This window comes from Chroicocephalus ridibundus, chromosome 2 (genome assembly GCF_963924245.1).
Source record: "Chroicocephalus ridibundus chromosome 2, bChrRid1.1, whole genome shotgun sequence".
In the NCBI taxonomy this organism is placed as follows: Eukaryota; Metazoa; Chordata; class Aves; order Charadriiformes; family Laridae; genus Chroicocephalus; species Chroicocephalus ridibundus.
The window spans coordinates 20,883,351-20,903,374 of record NC_086285.1 but is presented as its reverse complement, the minus strand read 5'-3'; the positions used below and the strand labels follow the sequence as shown (position 1 = coordinate 20,903,374).

The following is a 20,024-nucleotide window of genomic DNA, read 5'->3' as shown; positions in this document are numbered from 1 at the left end:
AATAAAGCATCATTGAAAACAGTTGTGTGAATTCATAAAAGTCCATTCATCAAGTTTAATATGTTGGCTGAAAGCCAAAACTTAATGGTAGTGTGTGATTCTTTCCAGAGACATAGTTTATACTCTGTAATATTTTGCTGTAATAACCAGTATGTTTCCCCCATCTCTTGTGTGCAGTTATACATGTCAAAATGTCCCACAAATTGAGTTCCTTACTGTTCACCTTCTTTTTTCATTTTTCAAAGTTTCCTTTGTAAAGCTTGTTTACATTTTCTTAAAAGATTCATTTTAAAACCAGTGATCACACAGGTTGTGTATCTTTGATTCCCCCTGCCCCCCCCCCCGTCCCCCCCAGCATTGCAATCTTTTCTTTGTTCTGAAATAATTTTTTATCAGGTAGGAAAATGCCTTCTTAATAAGCAGCCATGCCTTTTTTTTCTTTGATTGCCTGTCTCTGCAACTCAGCATTTGACACAAATCTTTTCTTCGAAAGGAAAAAAGCATAAGCAGCCAAGGAAGAAGGTATTTTTATTGCGTTGGATTATGCAAGATTTTGGCCAGCCTCCTTAGCTTCATCTGTTTAAGGGTTCATTTTCGCTTGTTTGGCACAAGTCCCAGCAGAGACCTTCAGAATTGTGGTTAGCAACATGAATGAACACAAACTTTGGGAGCTCTTCAATAAGTAGAGCTGGCCAACTGCCAAAGATACAGTTCCTTATATGGGGTCAGGGCAAAGCTGTGATTCGGCGAGCCCCCTATTGTATAGAAAACATACTTGTAATGGCTGTTTGCGTTCTTTAAAATAAAAACAAAACAAAACAAAAAAACACCAGGCTTCCAAGTCTATCAAAATAGGAAGTAGCAAAATAGTGTGCAGGTTTTACTAATGATGGAGTTGAGCAAAGGAAATATGGCTCTGTGTAGTTAAACTATAGAGCTGAAAGTTGGACCTTTTGACCTCCACAGCCGGCTTGTGATGTAAGGAACCCAAGCATTTGTGAGACATCTGTTGTCTACCTGCCCTTATTTTGTAAATGGTTTAATAAGATTAAATAATTAGTAGGATAACCACATGGTCACCATGCTACTAAGTCCTAGCATCGAGTGCATACTTCAGGATTGCAAGGAAGTTTACCCATCCTGCTACACTGTGGTTGTTTTAAAATGCAATTTAGGTATTTTTAATATTTGCTACAGTAATTTTTTTATTAGACTTTTTTTTATTAACAGATCTTGCCAACGACAAGTAAACCACACTTTAAAACCTGATATATTTTCAAAGTACTGCATACTATTTCTGTACTCACAAATGGAAAATAGTATTTTTTCTTTTAAATACAGTTTTTTAAAAAAAATTCAACTTCAAAAAAATTAATAATTGTGCATTAAGAAGGCTTTTAAAAAATATATTTAGCATTTCTCTCTGTTTCAAAAAAAAAAAAAAAAAAAAAAAAAGGATTCAAGTTTTAATTGGTTTCTTGCAGGCAAACACCCTACCTGGATCTTCTCTCAGTCTGCCTCCATCCCACATGTACGGCAATAGGCTGAATCCCAATTCAGCAATGGCAGCACTTATAGCTCAGTCGGAAAACAGCCAAGCAGGTAAGCTTCCCGCCGCTGGTGACAAATGGGCAACTTTACAGACTGAAGTATTTTTAAAAAGGTTGTTAAATTTTATTTTTGAACTCTGCTCAGCGTTTGGTTATTAAATGTCTGTATAAAGTTGTTGGGTGTTGGAAGTAAATTCTCAGTTGTCCTGCAGGACAGCGCGGTTTTTCTCTTCCCCCCTCCACACACCCCCTTTTTTTCTCTCTCTCTCTTTTTTTTTTTTTTTTGGTGTCTGAAATGTAAATGTTTAAGCAGAGCCATCAGCAGGCAGGAATGCAACAATGTCTCCTGTGACTTCTGTGATTGATGTGTTCAGTTCGGAGCTCTTTGCAACGAGAGTAACACAGCTCTGGGTTTTGTCGTGAATAGTTTAAACCTTGATTTGCATAATTCATGAAATTGCATTACATCCAACTTCGTGTGAAAGAGATCCCGTTAGAGAACTTGTGCGGCGTTTAATAATCTTGTGAATATTTACCGATTGGCGTTTTGTTACCCTTGGCTCTCCTCGCCGGTTTTAATGAGCCGCTGCCTCGGCTTTGTTTCCTTCCCTCCGTCCGGGTTTGTTGACATGTCGTAGCGGTCCCGGCTCTTTGGGGGAAGGGAAGGAGTTTAGCAGTTTACCAAGAATGGATCAGTCATGTCTCTGCCCTCCGAGAGGTCGGAGGTCGCTTGACTCAGAATAGGGGGAGGGTAACCTTGAAGGGGGCAGATAGGGTTATTTTATTGAGAGGCCATAGGGAAAATAACCCTTTTGAGTCCTTCCAAGCAAAACGTTTTCGTATACTTAATGAGGCCTTTTTTGTTTGTTTTACTGCCTTTTTAGCAAGGGACTTTCCTGTGCTCCTGCTTATAAATAGGAATTAGTGAATTATACGCTTACATAAAGTTTTCAGTAAATTTGCAGAATAATGTGTGCTTGTTAGACGACAGCGGTAAGTTTAATACCTTACGTATTTTATGAGTTGTTTTGGGATGCAAAGTGTTAAAAAAATACAGAGCATCAGGATTTGCTGTGATAAGCATACAGATTAGCTGTCCACAGCTGTGATTCATTACTTTCACCGTAGAAATTAAAAGTGGCTGAGGGGAGGGTACTGCAAATGCAAACCACGCTTCTGTGCTGTAAAACTGAAAGGAATGAAAGAAGTGAACACAATCCATGGCCTGGTACAGCCTCAGAAATGTGTAAGGACGACACCTTACATGCTACAGTTCAGCAATCTTAAACTAGTTACGTATTCACTCTTCAGCAGTAGCTGCAGATAGAAGTTGAGATTTAAGGTATTTTTAAAATATCTACATCAGCTTTAAAACTCTTATCTAAGAAGAGTCGATTTATCAGCTGTGAAATATTTACACTGCAGATCAAGATCTCGGAGATAATAGCCGCAGCCTTGTTGGCAGAGGAGGTTCACCCAGAGGAAGTCTCTCACCACGGTAAGCATTATTTATATTGGAGAGTGCAGGCAGAGAAAATGTTTTAAGATTTGGAAACTTCACTGTCTTTTTACTAGTAATACGGAAGTGTTTTAAAAGCCTATGTATGTATATATAAACACAGATGTATGCATACATTTATTTTTATATTGATATATCTATCTAAAAAAAACCCCTAAAATGTCCAGATAGCTAAAATGTGCTGAAATTTACTTTTATATCAACTGAAATTAGGTTTACAAATGAAGGACTTTACTTAAGAAATGGAGTCTTACTTCAGAGGGATGTATCTATCATTTAATCCACACGTACTACTTATCTCCTCAGGTTTGTTACCATAATCATATCTTTAGTCATATTTGCAAAAATTCCAAAATCCCTTAGACTTAAAGATGACAACAGTTACAGGAATAAGGTGGTCTGAGAAGTTAAATATCAGTAAAAATTTCAAAACAAATGTTTTCTTCCCTTTCCCTCTCCACTTAGAAATACGCAACAATTCTCTGTGAAAAGTACTTTTTTTTGTTGTGGTGCTGTTCATCTCTACTGAAGTTTGACATAAGAATTCTGCTGGAATTGTATCATGTTATTTTGTTTTAAAATACTTGCTGTTAAAATTTCAATATTGCACTTCAAATACTTCAGTAGTGTTTTCTTTGTATTTTAAGTGAATCTTTGTTTCTAAAGGGCTTTATTTTCCATACTGGATACCATATGAATTAGATTTTATAGCGTTATTACTGTATTTTTTCCTTAGAGATTAACCATGGGAATTTTATCTTGAAAAGAATTTTAGGATAGCTAAAAAATGGTAGTTACACAGATATAGTGTTGTAACAATGAATATAATTGTTACAGCATGTTTATTACAGGAATTTGTAATAAATATCTCCAAATTAGATAATTTAATGTACATGACTGGTGTTGTTTATCTTGTGCTATATTCCTTAATTAATCAAATGACTTCTTGTCGAATGGGGTGAGAATATCCATTATAATAGTTAGGTGGTATTACCTAGTCTTGAACAGGCTTTTCAGCTTTCCAATACATGTTGCTTCTAAAACAATAAGTAGAAAATTTATAAATTAGTTTAGACTGTATTCTTGGTACAGTACATATATTTACATAAATACATATATTTACATAAGCATATAAATCTTTATATGAATAAAGAACATGTCTGTATAACAGACAAGTAAGTTAAGAGAATTTTGCAAAGGGAAGTGCTCAACAATTAAGAAATTTCAGAACTTTTGATTATATATTAAGTAGTCCTCTCATGGTGTGGTAATGACAAGTTTTAATTCCTTCTTAGTTAATATGCAAAGGCCTGATCTTTGTACAATTTGGAATAGGTCATAGTTGTGTTCAGGCTGGCTTTAGATAGAATATTTGAGAAGCTAAACTTCTTAAATATGACGCTTCTATGCAGTGTATGTTCCGGGTATATACAGTCCAGCACTTACAGTGTGGTCAAATTTCAGCTGGTTTTCACGGGGATGGCAAAGGAGAGCTGTGTAATACAACGGCCACCGCACTCCACTGTTGCAGAGCTTCCTTGAGCGTATGGAAGCTGTATCGCTTCCCAAAGAGCAGATAGCTCTTGATTGGCAGTAGAGTTGTTCAAAAACAAGCCAAAAGGGGGAGGGGAACAAGGGGGAAGGGAATGGAGAAATGACTGCTGTAGTTCCAAAATTGAAAGATGGAAAAACTTATTCCGAAATACCTATCATGGAAAAAATTTAGAAAACTTAACCATTCAATTAAATTCAGTAGTCAGCAAATTTCACCACTAGTTTGTGCAATAAGAAAGATCACATGTATGTCGACATTTCTAAAATGTGTAGGTAGCTCTGCACCTTCCCCTGTTAAATAAATAAGTCTGATTATTTAAAATATGGTTTATAGTGAATAAAAAGCTAACTTCAAAAATCTGCTATCTGAAAACTTTGCAACTCTGAATGTTACCTGCTTTATCTATTAAAATTATTTTTCTGCAAGTTCTGACTCTCTTCCCTTTGAAGCTTATGAGATTCATAAATAACACACTTCTCTGAAAGAACCACGTAATTTTCAAATAGTTGCTTAAACCAAAAACACTTGCAGAAACAATTGTTTGCTGTTGATGACGCAGACGATTGCAGCTCGTATGTGAACGTATGTGACTCATGAGCTGTATGGGCATTTCAAATTCATATTGTTATATCTTTGTACCCCTATATAACCACAGTGTTTGATGTTTAAGCTGTCATATTTAAAATTTTAATATATTTGAGAAATATAAATATACCTGATATATGTGAGCTGTTTCTGTTTTGCAAAGGAATTGCTGCTTTTCCCAAGGTACCACTTAAACTTTTTTACCCTATATTTAACCTTATATTTAAAAATGTGTTATGTAATACCTGCATTGAAATATGTATGTAATGCCTATATCTAAATGTGGTATTGCTTACAACTGATGTTGTAAGAGTATGAATAACTGTACCCCAAACTTAAACAAAAAACAGTTGTGAACGTAAGCAAGGTATGAAACGTTGAGGCAAGGGATTCCCATCTCAGTGACAGCAATGGACCTGCACATACTGCACATTTATAATCCTATTGGAAACTATGATCAAATACTATTTGGAATAAGGATTCAACCCTAGTGTGCAGGAACCGTATCATGTCTAATGGATGAGGTGGGGGTTCAGCTGGAAGAGGATGGATTGACTAATGTTGCGATACAGGAAAATCTAGATTTTACGTTTTTTTTCTCATTCTGTACAGGCTTTGAGTGAAGGATTGCAGAGGTTATATAGTCATGTGTTGCTTTTTTTCTGCCTTTGTGAAATTGATAGGAAACAGTCCTTAGCCCAACAAGAATTTTGTTGGTGATTTATAATTCAAATGGTGCAATCTGTTAGAGTAGCGTTATGCGCCCTTCAAAAGCATTCATACAGAGAAAGAAGTTGCTGGGGGGGTTGTGTGGTGGGTTTCCGTATTTGTTTGCTGTTTGGGTTTTTTTGGTGTGGTTTTTTTTTTTAAAGTGCGTTGTTTGTATGGAGTGTAGTACATCTGTTCAGAATGTTTCTGCATAAACCTTTCTTCTTATCTCTTCAGCACATCATGTAAACAACTAGTTTTAAGGCCGTTTTTTCCATGACTGTGCTGAACTGTTAAATGCTGTTGAGTTGTCATCTCTTGTCAAAAACACTACCTTGGTTACCCATTCATCAGGGCTTTTTGTTTTAACAAGTGTTGTTCTTCTTTCATCCTGTATGCAAAAGAGGAATTATTTATAAATACTTAGAGTTCTTAAGTCACCTACTTAAAACCTTTTCTCGTTAAAATAGCTTTGCTCTGGTGCCTACAAAATGCTTGACAGTCATTAGGTAGCTAATGTACTGTGACCACTGCTTATTACGCTAATCATAATTAACACACTGATTTCCTGAGCTCTATATGTTGTCCTGTGCTGGGACTATGGTGGTCTTGTTGGTAAGTTTGCAGTACGTGTAAAACAGTGTGGCTGTGATCCTGTGATGGCACCAATAGTTGTTACTGTAACATATAAGAATCTGAATCTGAGCTCACTGGAGATGATTTAAAAAAAAACAGCAAAACCACAACAAAACAAACAAATAAAACCACCAGCCAACATTTAGTGGGCTTTGGTGTTAGTCCTGTATGAGGAATGGGACCATGCGTACGTGAGGCCAGAATCCTGAGTCAGAAATACACCGAGCATCTAATTTTGCTCACAGGTTAAATTTTGCCTCATCCAGTGCAAAAGAAGCCTTCTCATAGGGCAGGAGGGGTACCCAGCTTTCTTAGTGGCTGTGTGCTGAATATTTAATTTTCTCCTGAATGAGAAAAAGCATGTGGCAAAGGGATTATTCCTTGAACTATGTGCAATCAGAAGTAAAAAAAGAAGTATATTAAGTGTGCACAGGACGGGCAGAGTATAACTTCAACTTCTGTTGCGTCCCTTCTGAAAGAATATTTTTACATAGTCCCATCAAAAATCTGGTTTTACATGATTCTTCTTAGAACAAGTTAGGCAGTGGAATTATATCTGGCCTTTCTGTGTGGAAGTACCGTTACTGTGCTGATTTTAATGAATTGTTTTTATTTTCCCAGTTTTCTCTGGGAAAGGTTTGGAGATATTTTTTTTTTCTTTAAAGACAGGTACTCTATATATCCATATATAATTGTTTCCTGCTGTAGAAGTATGTGTTGTATAATTTAATACAATGCTGTTTGTCAGTTAGGTATATATTAGTCTGTATGCAAGAAGAGGTTATGTGCTTTCGCAGTATAAATTCTCACGCTGTGAAATACTACATCTTTGTTTTATTAAAGCCTTGGCAGTGAGAACCAGGACTTCTTAGTGATTTTGATGAATTAACTTAGCCTTGGAAGTGTAAGATATGTAGGTGATAAGGGCTGACATAAGGAAAGAAACTTCAACATCATTTTACTAATACATTTCCTTCCATCCTTTTCTTTAAACAATAAATTGCAATATTTTCAACAGATCCCCTGTAAGCAGCTTGCAGATTCGCTATGATCAATCAGGGAACAGCTGTGGAGAAAATTTGCCCCCAGTAGCAGCCAGCATAGAACAGCTTCTGGAGAGGCAATGGAGTGAAGGACAACAGTTTTTATTAGAGCAAGGCACCCCTAGTGACAGTAAGTACTCACATTGTGTTTATTACCGCTTTTGTTAACTGTGTTATTCAGAACTGCCATTCAGTGCTTGTCCAAGAGTTTGAAAAAAAAACTTATATTCTGCTGTGAATAGAAATATAACTGTGGTATATAATTGTAATGTAGTTCTTAATGCAGCACATGGCTTCAGTAGATTACAAAAGACTTCTCTATAATTATCTACATTTTTATGGATGGGGAAATTGTGTCATGTAAGAGGAAGTGACTTGTAGATCCATCTGGTCAGTTGCAGAGTTTGGAAATGAATTCTGGACTCTTAGATTCACTACTGTAAATAGTATAGAATAGTTCCCTAGTTTGCTTTATATTGTGTGATGTAAATCGGCATAATAATTTTTTATTGTTATATTTTTCTTTTTTTTAAATCTAAACTGCCTACTTCTGTTGCTGTTTTAAAAAAATATTTACAAATGTTAGGGAGGCGTCCTACTGGGCTTTCCTATCTTTTTTATGCGCTGTGTTTCTTGTGAAATTCTCAAAGCAAGCAAATAATTATTTTCTCAAGTTATGTTTAATAGAGTAGAATAGTCCAAGAATGAATACGTTAAAAGCGTAAGTGATGAGTAGATAACTTGGATCTCCATACTCAACAATCTATCAGTATCAAAGACAATGACTGAATACATTTACTTTTTTTTTTTTTTTTAATACACGGTTGGGGTTTGTGTTATATTTTATTGAGCATATTCTTCTTGTTGGTAGTATAAAGTGGTATCTAGTATTTGGTATTTTTATGAATGGTATCCTGACAAAAATGCTAATTGTGAGGAAATTCATGCAGGGATAATCCTTTAAACATGATAGCTGGAGGACAGGTTTAGCTAAGTCTTATTGCATCTCATTTGGGCTCACTGAGGGTTCCTTTGTATGTTCTTGAAGAGGAGGGATAAAAGCTAAATCCTTGGGAAATGACCAGATGTGCCTATACCAGTAGACTTATGTCTGTAGTAGGCCCAGAGGTCATGTTAAACAAATACAGTTTAGAATTTAAAAAAAAAAAAAAAAAGGCTATCCCTGTGGCTTTACAGTCACACTCTAGTACTAGTTGGGAAATCCAAGTTCTGAAACCAAATTGGAGTTTGAGAAAATTCTGCTTGGTAAAAATCAGGTTAGTAGAGAAGATGATGCCCTTTTTCTGCAAAAAAAGGGGTGGCAACTGCAGTGCTCACACAGTGCTCCCTGCTGGGTGATTTGTAGATCGCCGCTCAAAGCAAACGAGAGCTCCTGCTCCCAACAAGGTGTGTCATGATAACTTCACGTTGGGTGACTTTTTTTTCATTGTTTCTGTAAGTTTGTGACTCGCTCTACAGGGCATTAAAGCAGAAAAGCTCCCTTTTCACAAACTTGCTTGTTTTTACGTAAATGATGTTGGTTGGCTGTATTGTTAGTTGAACCCATATTTGCTAAACTTTTTCTGGTATGCAATTACCCTGTGCAACCAAAATAGTACTGTTTTTATATTCTGGTTTGGGGATAAGTTATCATATACTGCTGTTTGCTTAAAATGAACATCATCCCTAATGATGTGACTTTATCTGTATTTAAGCCGGGATGTAGATATATTGCAAAGTTACTATCACATGCTATGTACTTTTTTCTGCACTTCAAATTACACAAAATTGATCCTAAACCTTTCCACTTAAAGTCAAATTTCTCTAACATATCTCTCAGTAATAATTTTATTTATATTTTCACATATGACTTAATGCTAGTCTTAAACTGTAACGCAGAAATTAAAAAAAAATGAAGATGGTATTTATTCTTTGAATGTGGTTGTGGAAGATAACATACACATTTTTACCTTAGTTTTAGGAATGCTTAAATCGTTACACCAACTTCAGGTTGAAAATAGGCGGTTAGAAGAACAGATAAAGAATCTGACTGCTAAGAAGGAGCGGCTTCAGCTACTCAATGCACAGCTCTCAGTGCCCTTTCCAACAATAACTTCAAATCCTAGCCCTTCTCATCAAGTACATGCCTTTCCAGTACAAGCAGGTAAGTAGAGGAGAGTATTAAAATGTCAAATTAATTTGAACATGTATTTATATGAAATACTTATTTCATCCACACATGCCATTGATGGGGGATGCATACACATGCAGGATAAATATAGACTAAGAATTTGTTGGTGTGTGTAAATGCTTAAAAGTCAATTAGAAGATTTATGTGAAGCATTACTATTTGTTTCAGCACAGTTTCTTTTTTACTTCAGTCTGGAGCATATCTGTTTGAATCTATTGATTCACCAATTATTTAGTTAATATTTTACTATTCAGCAATGATTTTAAGGTTGACTTTACATTTTCTGTTTACCTTTGACATTATTTTGAAATAAGTATTCTGTATCTTTTTACATGTTACAGAAATTTAATTACTATGTGTTTTTTGAAATAATTATTTTAGCACCTAGCAGTGATTCTTTGAACAGCAGTAAAAGCCCTCATCTGGGAAACAGTTTTTTACCGGACAATTCTCTTCCTGTATTAAATCAGGTAATTTTTATTTGCTGCTTCTAAACTTAAACTTGTTACAAGTTAACTCATCATAGTCCTTGCATTGTGGTGTTGGGTGAAATTTTGTGCAGCTGAGGGGGTTTTGTTGTTTGTTTTTACACCAGGAGATAACCTCCAGCGGACAAAGCACCAGCAGTTCATCAGCTCTTTCCACTCCACCACCTGCTGGGCAGAGTCCAGCTCAGCAAGGCTCAGGAGTCACAGGAGTTCAACAGGTCAATGGTGTGACAGTGGGGGCACTAGCTAGTGGTATGCAGACTGTAACCTCCACCATTCCTGCAGTGCCTGGTGTGGGTGGAATAATTGGAGCGCTGCCAGCCAGCCAGCTGGCAATCAATGGAATTGTAGGGGCTTTAAATGGGGTAATTCAGACCCCAGCAACAATATCACAGAACCCTTCTCCTCTCACTCATGCAACCGTGCCACCCAATGCAACACATCCTCTGCCAACCACGTTAAATAACAGGTAAGAATTTGCTGATTTTATGTTTTTCCGGATAGTGCCTGCAGTTCTTCAGTTTAGCTGTATTTTTTTAAACTGTCTTAGTCAAAAGGTAATGTTTCTTCCTTAGCCTGTAATTGTCAAACCAGGTTCTGCTCCTGATCTTTGAATGAAAGTAAGAAGGTATTTAATGGAACCATGAATAGTCAAGTTAAAGGAAGGATGTTTTCTGTTTAGCTTTTGGGAATCCCAGTGTCCATTTATTCCTGTTCTTCCTGTTTCCATTTATTCCCAAACAAATACAATCATGTAAATATGCTCCAGCTCTTTTTCTAGTTCAGAAAACAATATTCTTTGTCCTGACAATTGTTCTTGCAGGATTAAAGGGGCACTGGAAAAGCTACCATTTGTTGCAGTACGAAGGGGGGAGGGGAAGGAGGAGAACTGTATACGGTCATGTAATTAAACATGTAATAGGCATAACTAACCAGAGTAGTAATACCATTGCACGGTGTTTTCAGTTCTCTGCATCCGAGTCTAAAGACAACAAAATCAGTTTTTCAAGTGGGTGTTCCTAAGGATTTTTAAATGCATAAAAAGATCCGTGCTTCAGGATTTGTAACAGCCCTTCCCCAAACCCAGGTATCCTCAGTAGCATAAAGTGCTGCTGCTTGAGCTGCAAGGCAAATGGGTAACAAAAGGAGACAGCTGCTTTCCGGGAAGGGGAATGGGCTGCTTGGTCTGGAAGTATTTCGGGATAGAGCAGAGCCTGGGCTAACTCATTTTCCTCATTCCCCTTCCCCCCACCCCTTATATTGTCCATCACTTGGGAAGGAGAACCGTGGTTCTGCGTAGAAAGAAATGCCTGCAAATATGCAGTGGATTACTTGTCGTTAAGTAGAGTTTATTTTTGGAGATTATGGTGGATTACCCACCAAAAAAGGCGTATGTGATTGGAATGATGCAAGGGTTCCCTAGTTTTGTAGCTTGTTTTTCCAGTTTCTTTCCTCACTGTTCGTTTGGCAGCTCCTGAATATTCGTGCACCGCATCACTGTGTGGTATTGCTTCAATAGGCTCATAAAATCTGATACTTGCAAGTGTATCCTGTTGATTTGCTGTGCTATTATATTTTTACTGAGGAGGTTATATTTTTCATAGTTTATATCATATATGAACATAACATTTCATAGGTTAAACAAAAGACATTTTGTTAATGAAAAGTTATCTTCTTTCTTGAGTATCAGAGGTCTGCTGAAAACACAAGAATTTTGTGTTACTCTCCCCAAAAGCATGAGGGGAAGTGAGAAACACTAGAGAAAGTCAATAATATTGACCAGTTGTATGATGCTTTCCACTTTCAAGTAATGTCAAAATATACAGGTCATGCTTCTGTTTCTCATATGATTTTGTTAATGCACAGATTACTTATTTCAGACTCTTTCTATTGCAGAATTTCTTCTGTCTCTTTTTTAAATATCCATCTTAACTGCTGTAACTCCTGAGTGTGTAGTTTAGTTGTAGTCTACCCCAGTTCATGCAGAATACTGCAACTACTATCCTGTTCATAAGCTCGCTCTCTAACTTTTAGCGTAGTCTGGAATACTCCAGTGATTCCTTGTTTTCTGCTACAACAAGCTTATGGTGTACAACTCTGCCAGCATTTCTGTTTCTCTGTTTCTATTCTTGCATGATCTCTTTCTACGCTGCTTCCTCAGTAATACTAATTTAGTGTTTATATTAAATTTAAAAGTACACTTTTTACACAATTCTCTGCTGGGCCCCCTTCCCTTTGAGGTGTTTCACAATTGCCCCCATTTTCTGTGAGTTTTCAGTATTTCTAGTTGTATATTTAGAGGGAAAAAGTTCAGGCCGAGCAAGCACTAATACTAATTAGTGCTAATAAGATTTTAGTAATGACACGTACATTCCTCATTCCCATTTCTTCTGTTACAAATGCTTCAGTGAAAATATGAAGAATCTTTTCTGTTACTGGAACTATGTTATGAAGAGGCTCTGGGATGATTTTGAATGAAGAAAGAAAAGGAAAAAAAAAATCTAAAAATATTTTCCACTGGTTGAAATTATTGGTTCTGAAATTATATGGGACACCTGCCACTCTTAAGTTCAATGCTGTTTCAGTGGCAACTAGTTGACTGTTTCCTTAATGTTAAGTTCCTCTAGGTATCACTACGGTTTGAAGCTCTTAATTGTGAGGGTTAAATGGCAACAAGCACAGGCAGGGATGGAGGGTTGCTGCCATGCTGGTGCGAGCTTTCCAAACCTGGTTAGATCGCACGGTGGTGGTCAGCTTTGGAGGTGGTTTAAATTAGTGTTTGCAAGACGGCAGAAAGCCACATAAGAACTCAGCCCTACTTCCTAACCTTGGTGTATTGTTCTGTAATTAAAAGACTTCCCAGATATTCCTGTAAGTCGCTATTTACAGTAACTTCCCAAGCTTCAGAATCTGTTTGGACATTTTCAGGTGACAAATAGCTAGATTACTCAACGTTCTTTATGCATATTGTCCTTACTCATGTGAGCTCTTTAACTGTGGGACACAAGGAGGTGAGAAAACACTGATTTGCACAGTGCTGTTTGAGAGAGTTTCAAATTGTAGATAAAAGAGCCTGCATTCATTTGGGAGAGAAAAATACTCTATCCTTTTCTGGGAGAAAGATGGCTTAATACAGATTGTGAGCAACCGGGAGATTAAGTGATTTAAGGAAAAAGATAGGATTGTTTCTTTACATTCTCGCAACCAGAGAAGATGGAGAGTTTCAGACTGATCATATACCTTTTAATGAGAAGCTAAAAAGGATTAAATTTACATTCCAAGCTGATGCGGTTTAGAGAAAGCTCTGTGGTGAAATCCAGTGAACTGCCTCTTCTGGGAAGCTCGGGAACTGCAGTGTTTTGTCGTCTGTAGTTAGGTTTTGTTTCTAGACACTTAGATTTCAGCTGCTGGCTGAGGATATTTTCTTTCAAGTGCCAATGCAGAGCAAGAGAGGAAGGCAGAGAGGATAAAGAGACGGGAGAACAGCAGCAGAAAAAAGAAGTGCAAAGGTAAAATATGATATAGGAAAAAAGAAAGAAAGAGATAAAAGAATGAAAAAAAATGGAGAAGATTCATTCCAGTATAGAAGAATACAGAAAAAGTGAGGTAAAAAGAGAAGGAAACAATGGTAATATTAGTCAGACTGAAGGTACTTATTTTTTGCAGTTGTTACAAATGTTTTTGATACAATTGAATTTAAAACTGTTTGAAGGAATTTCAATTAATCGATGAATGTCATCATTTGAAAGTCAAACACATGCACAGTTCTAGCTTATGTTAGGTCTGAGTTTTGCTGTTGCAGCTCAGGAGGAAAATTTAGGAGTTTCCTTGGAGTGTCATCTTTGCTCTCCTCAACAGTCAAACAAACATTGCTAGCAGTTATTGGGGAATAAATAGAATGGTGTTATCCATTTTGTGTTCTATCACATTAATCCCCTGGTGTGTGTGTGTCTGGAATATTATGTGCAGTTCTGATTATACAGTTTCAGACAAGGATATAATACAAGGGAAAAAAAAAAAGAGTACAGCAAGCATAATCAGAGGCAAAGTGGCTTGCACAGGACAAGGTCAGTAGAATTAACTTGTTGACTAGAGAAAAAATACATTGACAAGAGATTTGAAAACCAGGGAAGTGGCAGAAGTGATAGTAACGATTTTGTGAAGTTTATGGGATATCATAGAATCATAGAATTATTTAGGCTGGAAAAAGACGTTTAAGAACATTGAGTTGAACTGTAAACCTAACACTGCCAAGTCCACCACTAAACCACGTTTCTACCACATCTACATGTCTTAAATACCTCCAGGGATGGGGACTCAACCTAGCAATGTTTGGCATCCTGTCCCAATGCTTGATAACCCATTCAGTGTGGAAATTTTTCCTAATATCCATCCTAAACCTCCCCTGGCACAACTTGAGGCCATTTCCTCTTGTCCTATCGCTTGTTATTTGGGAGAAGAGACTGACCCCCACCTCGCTACAACCTCCTTTCAGGTAGTTGTAGAGGGCCATAAGGTCTCCCCTCAGCTGCCTCCAGACTGAACATAGCCATTTCCTCCAGCTACTCCCCATAAGACTTGTTCTCCAGCCCCTCCCCAGCTTTGTTGCCCTTCTCTGGACACACTCCAGCACCTCAATGTCTTTCTTGTAGTGAGGGGCCCAGAACTGAACACAGCACTCGAGGTGAGGCCTCACCAGTGCCGAGTACAGGGGGACAATCACTTCCCTAGTCCTGCTGGCCACACTATTTCTGATACAAGCCAGGATACTGTTGGCTGTCTTGGCCACCTGGGCACACTGCTGGCTCCTAGTCAGCTGGCTGTTGACCAACATCCCCAGGTTCTTTTCCTCCAGGCAGCTCTCCAGCTACTCCTCCCCAAGCCTGTAGCGCTGCCTGGGGTTGTTGTGACCCAGGTGTGGGACCTGGCACTTGGCCTTGTTGGACCTCATACTGCTAGCCTCAGACCATCGATCCAGCCTGTCCAAATCCCTCTGTAGAGCTTTCCTACTCTCAAGCAGGTCGACACTCCCGCCCAACTCTGTGTTGTCTGCAAACTTACTGAGGGTGCACTCGATTCCCTCAAACAGGTCATTGACAAAGATATTAAAGAGAACTGGCCCCAGTACCGAGCCCTGGGGAACACCACTTATGAGCAGCCACAAATTGGATTTAACTCCATTCACCACCGCTCTTTGGGTCTGGCCCTCCAGCCAGTTTTTTACCCAGCCAAGAGTGCGCCCATCCAAGCCATGAGCAGACAGTTTCTCCAGGAGAACACTGTGGGAAGCTGTCTCAAAGGCTTTACTAAAGTCCAGGCAGACAACATCCACAGCCTTTCCCTCATCCACTAAGCGGGTCACCATGTCATAGAAGGAGATCAGGTTAGTCAAGCAGGACCTGCCTCTCATAAACCCATGCTGACTGGGCCTGATCACCTGGTTGTCCTGCATGTGCCACAGGATGGCACTCAAGATGATCTGCTCCATAACCTTCCCCAGCACCAAGGTCAGGCGGACAGGCCTGTAGTTCCCTGGATGCTCCTTCTGGCTCTTCTTGTGGATGGGCGTCACATTTGCTAATTTCCAGACAACTGGGACCTCCCTGGTTGGCCAGGACTGCTGATAAACGATGGGAAGTGGCTTGGTGAGCACTTCTGCCAGCTCCCTCAGTACCCTTGGGTGGATCCCATCCAGCCCCATAGACATCCCATAGATGCAGACTTCACATACCCCAATAGGGAATAGTAAGTTCAGCCCAGCATGTGTTTCCCATAGCATTGTGGGCATCCAGTGAAGTATGAATCAAAGTCTGTGGGTTGCTTGCCCTGTCCCAGCAGTAGAGAATGGCGATGCTCTGGGTATTTTCATACTGCCTGGTTAATACAAAGTAAATGTCAAAGTGATCACGGAGCTGGGCTACAGCATGCTAGCTACTGTAGAAAGGCAAGATAAATATTTTGTCCTGAAGAGCTAAATGATTGTAGCCTAACTGTGCAGATTAGTTGCTGATTTAACTTAATTCCTTACTAGCAATCCTGTCGTCCTGCGCACACCTTCTTGCTGATACTGGTGCTTGTGCATTCACACAAAAACCTCATCAACATTAATAGATAATCTTTCAGTGTGTTTGGTACTAGCTTTGGTTTCAGCTCAGTTCCCGCGAGACGCAGCTCATTGTACAAGAGCTAGTGCAAGGGGAGGGGACAGAAATGTGCTTAACCTTTCAGTAGCAGGGTAAACCTATCATGAAACTACACCTTAATAATTCAATGGGTGTTTTAAACTAGTAAAGCTAACACTGGTACGGAAAGAGTAAATCCAGCTGTCTTCCTGGTCTCCTGTTCCAAACCCACCCTCGTTCATGCTGTTGGTCTAGCAGTGAACTGGCAGAGCTGGAGAAACCCTTTATTTCCAGTTGTCAGATGGATCAGTTCCCTGCCCAATTGCCTAAATAGCTGCAGAAAATTTTATGTAGGCATGAAAGCAGGGACTGGGAGCTACGTGGCAGGCAAGTGCAGGGGCAGCTTGCTTCATCCTGTGGCAGCATTGGATGGCCAGCTTCAGTGCTCAGCGTGTTTGCTAAGTTACAGACAAGGTATAGGCAATAGTGGTAATCTGAACATAGCAAAAGATGAGAATTAGAAGGAAACCAAGACAAAGTAAATGCTAGTTAACTAAGTATGAAAGGTTGGCAAGAGCTGTCTTATCATATAAAATCTGGCCTTTCCATATAAAGTATTTGAAAAAAATGTAGAAATGGTAATTATTTTCTGAGCTTAAAATAATGTGCACATAGTAGACTTCCATTACAGGCAAGATGTTGCTGTTGCTCAGCATAACTGAGACTGGGGGCGGTGGTGGTAATGTCTAGGTATGTATCAAAAAAATGCAACTGGACAGACAGACTATTTAATATTTGACAGTATGCAATCAAAATGCTAAACAGGAACTGTCTATTTATATACAGCTTTTATTTATTTCAATGGAAAGCTGAAGTTCCCGTACTTTCATATAAACTCAGTATTTCCCTGTCAAACCCCACAGTGCCTCTGGACTAGGATTGCTTCCTGACCAACAGAGACAACTTCTACTCCATCAACAGCACCAGCAATTTCAGCAATTACTAAGTACCCAGCAACTCACATCAGTAAGTTTTACAGTTAATTATGATTTATTCCTCTATGGTATTCTAAGGCATGGATAAACTCCTCAGCCTAATAAAAATGTTAGACATGTGTTTAACTTGATATTACAGGTTTTGATAATCTTCTAGTTTTTCAGTTGCTTCAACCTTTTTGGATGACAGTCATGCTAAACTACAAGATACTATTGGGCTCTGTGTAGCCCTAGAATTGTTCCCTAGTGCCTTCAGTCCCATTTAGTCCCGTGTGGACATGGTGGCTTGTCTCTTGGCATCAGCTGTGGGCAGCACAGTTTGGGACCATGTCTGGATTCTAACAATATCCTAAACTATTCTCTGACTCCACCAGGACTCTAGCAAAATATTTTTGGGTATCATCTCATGAGCCGTCTTTATTCTGCCTTGCAGTATTCATATATGCCATTAGGTAACTGGTTTAACTACTTGTATTGTTAATTGTGTAGTTTTAGTACTTTGACAAACATGGCTTGATATTCTTCTCAGGTATGTTTGTTCTGATGGAGGCGTGACGAAGCCATCAGGCTTAGCTGAACTTCTGCTGAGCTACTGATTTCAGGAAATTTTATAGGCGCTTTCTTCCCCTTCCCACAATCTTATGGAATTTCATCCGTGTAACCTAGATTAGCTGGGATTAGGTTAAGAGTTGCATTGATTGATGATTTGGATAAGCAAGAACCCAGGGAGGAGCTTTTTTTCAGTAACTAATTCTTGATTAATTTTTTTTTTCTCCTTCCTTTCCTCATACTGCTCAAGGAACAACATCAGGCCCTTTTGTATCAATTAGTACAGCAACAACATCACCACCACCAACACCACCAGTCCGAAGTACAGCAATTACAGATTACTGGAGGAGCACAGATACCCATAAACAACTTGCTTTCAGGCACACAGGCCTCACCACTTAATGCAGCTACCACCAACCCATTCCTTACAATTCATGGAGATAATGCAGCTCAGAAGGTGACAGTAAGTATATTTCTCACCTCATTTTCAATGTAGTACCTCCATGAGGCAACTAAAAGATACAGAGCAAGTTACGTGCATGTATCCACAACTCAAGGATGGTCGAGTTTTTCTTTATTTTCCTTATTTTCTTTTTCTTGTGCCTTGGGCTGCACTTACTGAAGTTCAGAACTCAGAGAACTTGTAGTCACTTACACCTAACCTGGCTGCTGCACGCTCCTGCTTCCCTGGATCAGGACACCAGGCCAGCGACCCATGCCTTCCTCTTGTAATTACAACTGCAGCCCTAGTCCTCCTCACCCCACCTTCTTCCCCAGCTTTGTGTCCACTATTTTGTAGATCATTCCTTTTAACGCCTTACTTGAAGAGCTTGTCCTGGCCAGGCCTCAGGCACTGTGAAGCTGCAGAGATTAGTCAATGACTTGAGAGATGAGGAGCCCATTGCTGGAAAGGTGAAATATGTCCCAGGAGAACGGGCTGTCTGAATCTTGGTTCTGGCGTGGGAAGGCTGAGTGACTCCTTTGCTTGGTAGGGTAATACAACTTTCCCTAGACAGATAAGGAAACAAGACACATTTTTCTGGCAAAGATGTTCCATTGTCTTCAGCATTTGCCCGTAAACTCCATCCCCGAGACAGGAATCCTTTCTTCAAGGAGTCGGAGAATAGACTTCATTCTCTAAGGGTCATACAATACAACAAAGGATGAAGGGAAGGAGCGTGTGGAACTTGTAAAAACAAAGGATGAGTAGAGCAGGAAGAAAAAGTTCCAGTATTCCTTGGAGAAGACCTCAAGTGGCAGTGGTCGTGAAAAAAGGGAAACTTGTTTGCAATAGCAGGAAGGAAGAGTTTGGGGCTAGATGTCGGTCCTCTCTCTGCACCCACCCCCAGCTACTTTAGGGGCACAGTGGTGGAGGACGACTCGGGCAGCTGAGCTTTTGTGGTACTTCCTGAACATAAGGTGAGACACAAAACATAAAGGATGAATTTTCAAGACAGTTTTCCTGGAAACAGCTCCCTTCCATTCAGAAATACGAGTGAGTGCTTTTATTAAGCCTTGCGCGTGGTCGTTGTCGCTCTCCAGTTTGGTCCGTTGTTGTCATGTTGCAGCCATACTGCAAACTGCCGGACTCCAGTCAGATCACGTCCTTTCCCAGTCCCCGGCTGTCAGAGCAGAAGCGCTCTGTCCCAGGGGTTTGCCCAACGCCTTGCCTTCATTTAGAAATGTTCACAATTTGTTCTTGTGTGTTTAAAATTTATCTCCCCTCATTTTCTAAAAATGACTAGTGAATGGAATTGAGATCCTATATTTGGTTTGCATCAGAACAAACTATTCTATATGTGACCTTATTTTGAATTTTTGAAATGACTATTACTAGGTTTGGACAGCGTGACCGGGCAGAACTAGTATATTTTACAAATACGCAGTTACAATTTTAGTTTTGTTCTTGTAACAGTTAGCTGTAAACAATTCCAGGAAATCTCAGAACATCTTTTGAACAAAACCCTCAGAAATAAATTTCTTTTGAAATTGCCTTTTTTTTAAAAAAAAAAAAGGTTAGAATTGAGATGGATAACATGGGATTGTCTGAACTATTTTAATCCAAAATGAATTTTTAACAAAT

The 20,024-nt window shown here is 38.9% G+C and overlaps 1 protein-coding gene across 4 annotated transcripts in view; it reads left to right on the top strand.

Annotated features, from left to right (window-relative positions):
• Positions 1 to 20,024, top strand: part of MLLT10 (MLLT10 histone lysine methyltransferase DOT1L cofactor) — a 148,178-nt gene that overhangs the window by 124,679 nt on the left and 3,475 nt on the right. For all 4 annotated transcript variants that reach the window (XM_063324682.1, XM_063324681.1, XM_063324679.1 and 1 more), the window contains 8 exons: positions 1,485 to 1,602; positions 2,976 to 3,048; positions 7,572 to 7,726; positions 9,572 to 9,760; positions 10,169 to 10,257; positions 10,383 to 10,744; positions 17,321 to 17,423; positions 18,192 to 18,404. In XM_063324682.1, coding sequence (XP_063180752.1) covers positions 1,485 to 1,602; positions 2,976 to 3,048; positions 7,572 to 7,726; positions 9,572 to 9,760; positions 10,169 to 10,257; positions 10,383 to 10,744; positions 17,321 to 17,423; positions 18,192 to 18,404 — 1,302 coding nt within the window. The remainder of the gene's footprint in view (positions 1 to 1,484; positions 1,603 to 2,975; positions 3,049 to 7,571; positions 7,727 to 9,571; positions 9,761 to 10,168; positions 10,258 to 10,382; positions 10,745 to 17,320; positions 17,424 to 18,191; positions 18,405 to 20,024) is intronic.